This window comes from Pecten maximus, unplaced genomic scaffold (assembly GCF_902652985.1).
Source record: "Pecten maximus unplaced genomic scaffold, xPecMax1.1, whole genome shotgun sequence".
Lineage (NCBI taxonomy): Eukaryota > Metazoa > Mollusca > Bivalvia > Pectinida > Pectinidae > Pecten > Pecten maximus.
Genome location: NW_022981038.1, coordinates 1 through 11,083, shown reverse-complemented (window position 1 = coordinate 11,083; position 11,083 = coordinate 1). Strand labels below are relative to the sequence as shown.

The 11,083-nt window shown below is 35.1% G+C and overlaps 1 protein-coding gene across 1 annotated transcript; it reads right to left on the bottom strand.

Moving 5' to 3' along the window:
* Nucleotides 1-763: 763 nt before the first annotated feature.
* On the bottom strand, nt 764-10,993 carry LOC117319877 (nucleoprotein TPR-like; the record flags this gene model as incomplete). The annotated part of the gene is made up of 12 exons (XM_033874592.1): nt 764-891; nt 1,451-1,493; nt 2,095-2,189; nt 2,514-2,600; nt 4,671-4,740; nt 5,050-5,160; nt 6,217-6,357; nt 6,768-6,941; nt 8,349-8,492; nt 9,292-9,370; nt 10,302-10,489; nt 10,940-10,993. Coding segments are annotated over 12 exons (1,299 nt in total), but the record flags the coding sequence as incomplete, so codon positions are not given.
* Between the last annotated feature and the right edge of the window lie 90 nt (nt 10,994-11,083).

The following is an 11,083-nucleotide window of genomic DNA, read 5'->3' as shown; positions in this document are numbered from 1 at the left end:
ATAACAAGGACAATTCAAACATGCTTGATTTCTCAATAAAAACTCACTGTTTATCAAAAAGAAACTGTTGAAATATTTAATGTGTAATCAAAACTATTATACTGAAAAGCTAATATTTTCTACTAATATAAAGTGTAAATAATTTCATGGTATTAATAGCTTGTGAGAGGAAAGCATCCCTTGTGTACAGTCAATCACTGTTAATGATTTAACCCTATGATCACTGTGGCCCTCGGTAGGGTTCAACAATTGATCACTGTGGCCCTCAGTAGTATTCAATAACTGTCAACTAACTAGTGGATATCAGTAATCTGATGTACTTGGTACCAATCTTCTAACTTCACCAGAAGGAATACTAAATATCTACTGAAAATCTAGTTCATATGTAGATTTGTCTAGGAACAAAAACAAGATGTTGGAGATAAAGGTTTGGTGGATAAATGAAGATTTAGACAGATGTTGGGAAAGTGCAGGTTTAGTGGATAAATGAAGTTCAGACAGATGTTGGGAGATAAAGGTTTAGAGGATAAATGAAGGTTCAGACAGATGTTGGGAGATGAAGGTTTAGAGGATAAATGAAGGTTCAGACAGCTGTTGGGAGATAAAGGTTTAGAGGATAAATGAAGGTTCAGACAGATGTTGGGAAAGTGAAGGTTTAGTGGATAAATGAAGGTTTAGTGGATAAATGAAGGTTTAGTGGATAAATGAAGTTCAGACAGATGTTGGGAGATAAAGGTTTAGTGGATAAATGAAGGTTCAGACATTCCTATGGATTACATCAAAAGTTACTGACCAGCTTGTGACTCTCCTCTGAAACACGGATGTTCTCGTTCAGTAAAGCTTGGTGCTCATTCTCCAAATCCTCTGTCCTTTTCTCAGCATGTTTCTTAGCTGTAATGATCAATAGAATTCAAACACAATAACTTCCAAGTTTCATACAAAGAAGGAAATATCTTCATACTTGTTGTGGATAAAATCCAATCACATATGATGTTTCTGGATTATATCAATCTCAGGAAAACAATCTCAAATTTTAAAGAACACACATTTATAACATTAATGTTATATAAAAATTAAAAACCACATATCCAACAATATCAACTTATTGGCTATTAACTTGGAAATGTTACCTGAAGAAATAGATATTAAAAAACCCAATTTCTACTCAAATTCAGTAAAGTTAGACATGTCAGTGACCTACATTTGATACATGGTACAGTGACCGTCACAGTGACCTACATTTGAAATATGGTACAGTGCTCCTTATAATATAATAATATATGATTTTAAATGACTCTGATTTTAGGCTTAGATTTCTATAGATCTAAATACAAGTGTCTAACCAAGGTATGTATAGGACAGATTTAGACAGAAAAGAAACATGCAATGCTATGTTGGGACAACACATTAAAATGATTACATCTTGGTAGATATATTTAATCAAACAAACCTTCTAACATTTCTTCAAATTTCTGCTCAAACTGCTTGTTTGCCTGGAAAACATTAATTCAAACTTACACATAAAAGTATAAAGTTAACAGAACACCAACATATGAAAGATAAATTTGGACAAAGTATTGGGATAAGATATTGCATATTAAGAAAACAACATAAAATGAATGTACATGTATCAACACATTAGCCTAACTTCAATGGGACTAAGGTTACATGATCTTTAGAAAGAGACCCAATAGTTTTTAATATGACAAGAGGCTCAATGGGCCTTTATTGCTCACCTGCTTCTAATGCAACATACAGATGCAAATTTGAAAATCACTTGATTAAAATATAAGAGTAGGCTAGGTTTCTTCATTTAGATCAATATTGAGGCCCTTTATTTCAGAATACTACTCGCCCAATATCATATTTCTGGGTGTCTTGTTCATTGAAAAGAAGTCATTTAAAGATTTTAGCCTATTTGACCCCTGAGACCCTGAATGTAAGTAAATGTCACTCCTTGAACAAACCTGGTAGCCCTTAGCATGCTACAGACCCAATATCAGATCTTTTAAATTTCATCTGATAACCCCCTCCCCCACCCTTTTTTTTTTTTTTTTTTTTTACAATTAATAACCCTGAAAACTGAAATTTCACCATTGACTGTTCATCCATAGTTTTCTGGAGGCCATCAGCTATGGCCTTGTAATTAGCCACATGATCCTGGGATTTGTTGAGTTGATCTCGAAGCACTGTAAAGAAACATCAAATTTTCAAAAATATCTTTACTGAACCTGATAGGTGCACAGTCAGTCACAGTGAGTGTGATTTAAACACTCCCCCTTCTCCTCCCTAAAATCTTAAATACCTTAAAATCTATGGGAACATAAACCCTTAAGTAGTAAATAATAAAATGATCAATATGTAGTGATGTTATAATCAATGAGCCACGAAAACAATGGTAAATATCTGAAATTAACTTATCTACCATTGAGAATGACATTGAGGAACCTTTACATTTGAACATGGTAATATTCTGGTACGGATATGTTATATAACTGGGATGAGATACTTACTGCTGACAGCTTGTTGAGACTGTTCTAGTTGAGACTGTAGGTCCTTCAACTCTTCACTCATGATCTCAGTGTTCATACCAGCGGAGTCTATCAACACAAATACACACTAAAGACAACTGAGTATCAACACAAATACACACTAAAGACAACTGATTTGATACCAGCGGAGTCTATTAACACAAACACACACTAAAGACAACTGATTTTATACCAGCGGAGTCTATCAACACACATACACACTAAAGACAACTGATTTTATACCAGCGGAGTCTATCAACACAAATATACACTAAAGACAACTGATTTCATACCAGCGGAGTCTATCAACACAAATACACACTAAAGACAACTGATTTCATACCAGCGGAGTCTATCAACACAAATACACACTAAAGACAACTGATTTTATACCAGCGGAGTCTATCAACACAAATATACACTAAAGACAACTGATTTCATACCAGCGGGGTCTATCAACACAAATACACACTAAAGACAACTGATTTTATACCAGCGGAGTCTATCAACACAAATACACACTAAAGACAACTGATTTCATACCAGCGGAGTCTATCAACACAAACACACACTAAAGACAACTGATTTCATACCAGCGGAGTCTATCAACACAAACACACACTAAAGACAACTGATTTTATACCAGCGGAGTCTATCAACACAAATACACACTAAAGACAACTGATTTCATACCAGCGGAGTCTATCAACACAAATACACACTAAAGACAACTGATTTCATACCAGCGGAGTCTATCAACACAAATACACACTAAAGACAACTGATTTCATACCAGCGGAGTCTATCAACACAAATATACACTAAAAACAACTGATTTCATACCAGCGGGGTCTATCAACACAAACACACACTAAAGACAACTGATTTCATACCAGCGGAGTCTATCAACACAAACACACACTAAAGACAACTGATTTCATACCAGCGGAGTCTATCAACACAAACACACACTAAAGACAACTGATTTCATACCAGCGGAGTCTATCAACACAAACACACACTAAAGACAACTGATTTCATACCAGCGGAGTCTATCAACACAAACACACACTAAAGACAACTGATTTCATACCAGCGGAGTCTATCAACACAAACACACACTAAAGACAACTGATTTTATACCAGCGGAGTCTATCAACACAAATACACACTAAAGACAACTGATTTTATACCAGCGGAGTCTATCAACACAAATACACACTAAAGACAACTGATTTTATACCAGCGGAGTCTATCAACACAAATACACACTAAAGACAACTGATTTCATACCAGCGGAGTCTATCAACACAAATACACACTAAAGACGACTGATTTCATACCAGCGGAGTCTATCAACACAAACACACACTAAAGACAACTGATTTCATACCAGCAGAGTCTATCAACACAAACACACACTAAAGACAACTGATTTCATACCAGCGGAGTCTATCAACACAAACACACACTAAAGACAACTGATTTCATACCAGCGGAGTCTATCAACACAAATACACACTAAAGACAACTGATTTCATACCAGCGGAGTCTATCAACACAAATACACACTACAGACAACTGATTTTATACCAGCGGAGTCTATCAACACAAATACACACTAAAGACAACTGATTTTATACCAGCGGAGTCTATCAACACAAATACACACTAAAGACAACTGATTTTATACCAGCGGAGTCTATCAACACAAATACACACTAAAGACAACTGATTTTATACCAGTGGAGTCTACCAACACAAATACACACTAAAGACAACTGATTTTATACCAGCGGAGTCTATCAACACAAATACACACTAAAGACAACTGATCTCATACCCTACACCAAATGTTTCAGGGTGCGACAGATTTTTCCCCCACATAGGTAAGTCAATCCTGAAGGAATTCAAACTATATCTCAAGTACATCTGTTCAAGCCATATTGATTATGTACTTTATCATCATAATGTCCTTTAAAAAGAGTTACCTTTAGACAAGGTTTTCAGTTTATTCATGAACATGGTAACCAGTTGGAATTTGTATGAATTTGGGAAACTTTAGAGTTGAAGTTTCACATGTAACAATGATTTATGAAGCTTTGATAAGACAGTGGCATATGAAATGATAAAACACACCTGTGACATTGGTTGAAGTATTGGCAAGTCTCATCTCTGCTGATGCTAACTTTGCCTCGGCCGCTCCCAACTAAAACAAATTTTTATGTTAACAGATCCTGACAAAGTACATATTAATCTGTTGGAATTTACTTTTATCTTTTATTACATGTATTTCTATCTCAGGTAATTATATTTATTTTCTCTTACAAATATCTTCGTGTAACTTGCCATAAAAAATACCCCTATCATTACTTACAATCTCCAATCAGAATTTAATACCAGGAGTTACATAAAGTATAAAATTTAATGTCATTTCTAGGTGTTTTTGATACTTAAGATTTCCTGCCAATACTGTAAACATTCATAAATTCTACATAGGAGTTGGGTGTAGACTGACCTGGCCCTTCACACCCTCCAGTTCCTGTTGTACAGCTCGGATGTGTTTCTTGTCTACCTCATGATTCGACAGCTCCTGTTCCAACTGACTGCGGATTTCTTTTATTTGACTCTGACAGAAAAATATAATGTCTTGTCATGTATAATGTACAAAAACAGTTAAGGTCAGTCCATTTTCATTATACTTTGCATTATCTTGAATTTTTAATGCCATTTTGAGTTTTATTTTCAGTGCAGATAAAAAGCTTCCAAATCAAGATCGAAATAAAATAAAAGTTTCAGTTTCAAAAATTTAGCAAAATCAGGATCACACATATATACACAAAGCAGTACAACTCACACTATGTACATTCTACATTTCCCCTACATTTTACCAGTTGCAGAATATGAAAATTTACATTGAAGAAGTAATTATCACAAAATGAACACAATATTTGCAAAATAAAGAAAATAATTTTAAATACAACCTAGATTCTATACAAACATGAAATGACCCACCAATGAAGACAAACTAGATGCCCAGGGCCTAAGTGGTCAACTGATGTCTGGTATGTACAATGATAGATGATGTTTTGCTTTCCAATAAACATTTAACACATTTGATCCCTAAGACTTTGAAAGTAGACCAAAGTCCTTCATTTGAATAAACTTGGTAGCCCTGTATCCCGGCATGCTACAAGCCCAATATAATGACCCTGAGCCTCTTGGCTATTGAGAAAAAAATCATTTAATTATTTAAACACATTTGACCTATGACCTTGAAAGTAGAACAGGGTCATTCACTTGAACAAAATTGGTAGCTCTACAACTCAGCATGCTACTTGATCAATATCCTGGACGTGGACTTATTTTAGTACCAGTATTGAGAGGAAGTCATTTAAATATTTAACACATTTGACCTCTGTGACCTTGGTAGTCATTCATCCCAAAATGCTACTAATAACCAGGTGTCTGGGTATCTTGGTTATTAAGGAGTTGTCAAAGATTTTGACACATTTGAGCTCTTTGATCTTGAAGGAAGGTCAAGGTCATTCATGTGAACAAAACTGGTAGCCCTTTATGCCAACACATGACTCTGGGACCTTTGGTTAAGAAGAGGTTGTTTAAAGATTTTGTTTGACCCCTGTGACATTGAAAGTTGGTCAAGGTCTGCTATTTCTTCACTCACCTCAAAGATGGTTGTTATGGTCTTCTGCTCATCCTGAGCTGAGTGGAGTTTCCTTGTCAGGTTACTGTTCTCCATCTCCAGAGCTTCAATCTTATTGGTGTATCTGTTCCTCGTCTCCGATTCTGAACGCTCTATATTATTCTGTTCAGACAAACAACAAGACCAAATACAGTATGTTTTATACAAGTGGATTCTGACTGATTTTTAGGTCCTTGATTTTATCATAAACAGACTGCATTTTCATTGTATAGCAATTTCACTTCTTCACTTCTTATTCTTATTTGTTTAAGAGAACACTTTGACTACTCTCCTGTAGTCAATTACTCTTGCTCTTACACATGCAAGATCCTTTCAACAAAATTCATTTCAAGCTTTTTGAAGACCATGATAAAAAAATTGATAGAATTTTTGTTGACTCCTTAATTCAAACATGCAACTGATACAGAATTTTTCTTTCTCTGAGGCCTTAATGTTCTACACATCAAAGGCAAAGAAGCTTGGTATGATAATGCAATATACAGTATATCATTATAACTTTCCCGTCCAGTCACCTTGATGGCTTCTAGGTTAGCCATCAGCATGGCCTGGGAATGTCTCTCTCGCCTCATTGACTCAATGTCTTGCAGAAGACGTTGCTCAGACTGCTTCAACAACTCCTTTTCTATGCGTAGATTTTGTGCCTGGGTATCTGAGCGGGCGAAGTTCTCCTTGGATGACATCAGATCCTAAAACATAAAGTTTACCAAACTTAATCATAAACAGCTACAATGCAATATTGAATGGTAGGAAGTTATTATTATATCTGGGGTATGCAAATACATTAGTGCTGGAAGACAAGACAAGGGTCCCCATGGACCTCAACCGTAATCTAATTTAAACAGACCCTTGTACTAATGTAATATGCATACTCCTGGTTACTGAGCAACCTGAAAATAACACTTGTCCAGGAAAATCTCAGGACCAATTCAGTAAAGTTAGAGCTGAATCCCACTGGTGGTAACAACACTTTGCTGACTTCCCTTCTTTAACATTCCCACTGATTTCCAGTTAAATGGCACCAGCGGAATTGGAGAAGTTCAAATGTGGTTTTCAAGATGGTGGCCATCTTGGAATTTCAGACAGACCCGAAAAATAAAAGCACTCGATAAGAACCTTCCCAGGATCATTTCAGGCAAGTAAGAGCTCAGTCCCACTTGTGAAACTTAAGAATAACTTTGAAATAGGTGTTGTTAAGGAAAACCATTATTGTGCAATCATGTCACAAAATGGTTACAATTTTGTCATATCAAATTTTTTACATGACCTAAAAATAACACTTTGCCAGCTTCCCTTCCTTAACATCACCACAAATTTGCAACATGATGGCACCAGTTGAACTCGAGAAGTGCAAAATGTGACAGTTGACAAAACATTTTAAACATTTGCATTACGAAAGATCCATTGTGTGAGAATGTTATAACAAGATTTGTGTAAAATGTTTACTGCTAGTGACATTACAGCCAGTCGCAAGTGGAACAATCAAATAGTTGGTGTAATTAAGTCACAAGTGGAACAATCAAAGAGTTGGTGTAATTAAGTCACAAGTGGAACAATCAAATAGTTGGTGTAATTAAGTCACAAGTGGAACAATCAAATAGTTGGTGTAATTAAGTCACAACTGGGACAATCAAAGAGTTGGTGTAATTAATATTAATCTAATATAAAAGGTAGTATTTTTTTAGTGTTTTGTTAAGTTTTAATAACATCAAGCTGTTTCCATTTGAAGAAACAATTCTCAAAGAACTATATGCACAATGGCTTTCCTGAATACAAGACCATAAAATTAATTGCCAACTGGTTATCTGGAGGTTGTAGATCATCTGAGAGATATTCTAGATTGTGTTATCAGCACCACATCTAATTTTTCATCATCGGAGGCTGGCAACACTTCAGAACTCTCTGCCAATTGGTTGAATGAGAACATATCCATTTAAGTCTTTCTTAATCTAAGAATTATTTCTCTACCTAGGGGGTACTCAATCAAAAAGACTCTTGATGTAAATCATCAAACAAATAAACAGATAGTTATCTAGAGGATAAATATAATTACTGTTAACAGATATCAAGTTGATTAAACTTTCTACAGAGCCTACCTGTCTGAGAATATTGATGGTTTGTTCGTGTTTGGCGACACTAGCCGAATACTTCTGTACTTTGTCTCGCAGTGCTGCTATCTCCTTCCTGTAGCCTTCCGCATTACTTTGTAACACTTTGTACTTCTCTGCAGAATAGTCCACCTAAAACAAAATACAAATTATCACATTGTTTTTAGCATAACGTCAAACAAATCTTGGATGTTGTATTAATTTTTTTTCATGAAACCAGTATCTAATCAGTCATTGGTAAAGTGAAACCAGACAATTTGTTCCTATCTAACAAAGACAGGATCTAATTAGTCATTGGTACAGTGAAACCAGACAATTTGTTCCTATCTAACAAAGACAGGATCTAATTAGTCATTGGTACAGTGAAACCAGACAATTTGTTCCTATTTAACAATGACAGGATCTAATCAGTCATTGGTACAGTGAAACCAGACAATTTGTTCCTATCTAACAATGACAGTATCTAATCAGTCATTGGTACAGTGAAACCAGACAATTGTTCCTATCTAACAAAGTATCTAATTAGTCATTGGTACAGTGAAACCAGACAATTTGTTCCTATCTAACAAAGACAGGATCTAATCAGTCATTGGTACAGTGAAACCAGACAATTTGTTCCTATCTAACAAAGACAGGAGAATCCAACACTAAAGTGTCAATAATATCAGAATTAAAGAAAGTACAGAATTTCCTTGAAGTCAAAAACGCCAGTAAGGTTTGTTTAACACTTTGTGTTTTATTCGCAAACAGAAATCTTTCAGTAAATTTGGAATGAAAATGTTTCTGCCACCATAACAAAATTACCTCTACTTATAACCACTCAGCAATGAATCACTTACCCCAACATTAAATATTTCTGATGGTATTGTATTTAAAACATAGCCATGTTCAGCAAATGAGTTAACATTGGCCAAATACACATGTCACTTGCCTGAGAGGACATCTTTGCATTCTGGACAGTCATGGAAGACAAACCATTTCTGTATTTCTCTAATTCTTCATCCATGATCCTATGAAGAAAACATATAATCAGAGCTTATTCATGTAACATTTAGTATTGTAACTTGTAGATCAGACTAGTTTGTTCAATTTCTACTGCTTTCCTGTTGTCTTCAGAAGGAATGTAGTCATCACTTCAGCAGATCTCCAAATCCTAGAAGTCATGAAGGTATCTGATGCTTATCAACTTAATATAGCCAGAGGGAGAATCAGACATAACTTTAACTGGAGTCCCTGTGTTGGTTAAAAAATAGAACAATTCCATATTGAAGAATCGGGAATGTCTCTAAACTAGTCAGATTAATTTTAAATGAAGTTTTTTTTTCAGAAATTACATGTTCAAGTCAACAACATGATTAGTGATTTCAACAAATAAAGCACAAATGCCAAAGGTTTGTGAGTGGAACATATTCCATGTTAATTCACTCACAATACCAGAGTCTTATATCAAAATATTCCGCATTAGTTCACTCACAATAACCTGAGTCTTATATCAAAATATTCCACATTAGTTCACTCACGATAACCCAAACCTTATACTGAACAATTCCATCACTCACGATAACCCGAACCTTATACTGAACAATTCCATCACTCACGATAACCCGAACCTTATACTGAAATATTCCATCACTCACGATAACCCGAACCTTATACTGAAATATTCCATCACTCACGATAACCTGAAACCTTATATTGAAATATTCCACGTTTGTTCACTCACGATAACCCAAACCTTATACTGAAATATTCCATCACTCACGATAACCCGAACCTTATATTGAAATATTCCACGTTTGTTCACTCACGATAACCCGAACCTTATACTGAAATATTCCATCACTCACGATAACCCGAACCTTATATTGAAATATTCCATGTTAGTTCACTCACAATAACCCGAGTCTTATATCAAAATAACGAACATCCAATAAAACTCACTTTTCATTTACTTTCTTCTCTTTCTTGTAGTTGTTGAAGTCCTCCTGTAGTTGATTTAGGGCAGTTTTCATGTCCTGTAAGGCCTTATCCGACGACGGGCTCTGTTTGACCCCGACAGGAGACTTCTTAACAGGAGTTATCATACTCATCTCATCTCCATCAGTCATTGAAGATGGCGACACTGTCATCTGCAACAATTATCAATGCTAAAATATGTGCTTTGAAAAAAAAAGCAAAACAAAAAACACAAAATACAAACAAAAACAAAAAACTAAAAAATGAAGATAAAAGTTATTAATGCTCAAATCATCCAGATTATAAATACATAAGAGTGTACAGTTTACTTCCTTATCTCTGAAAACACAAATTTATTATATGGTACATCTCCATTCCAAAATTCCATGTTTATCTATAAAAAGTCAAAAAACTAACTCAAACTTGGAAAAATTTAATAAAACACCGCCACTTTGTTTGAAGAAAATACAACTAATCAGTTATAAAATCAGAAATAATTTTCAGGTTTTTATAGAAATTCACAAAACAACTTCCACACATGCCTACAGTAAATGTATCAGGTTTCCAGTTTATATGTGTCCCTTACAGTTTTCTGATTTACAGAACAATTCTTTATCACTTACCCCTGACTGGCTCAGCACTTTAAACAAATCTCGCTGTCGTACAATACTTTCCACCTAGTAAAGGAGTGAACATATTAAGTCAGAATACAATGTCAATGATGATATTGTGAAGGAACCCAAAATAACAAAAAGGGCCCCAAAAAA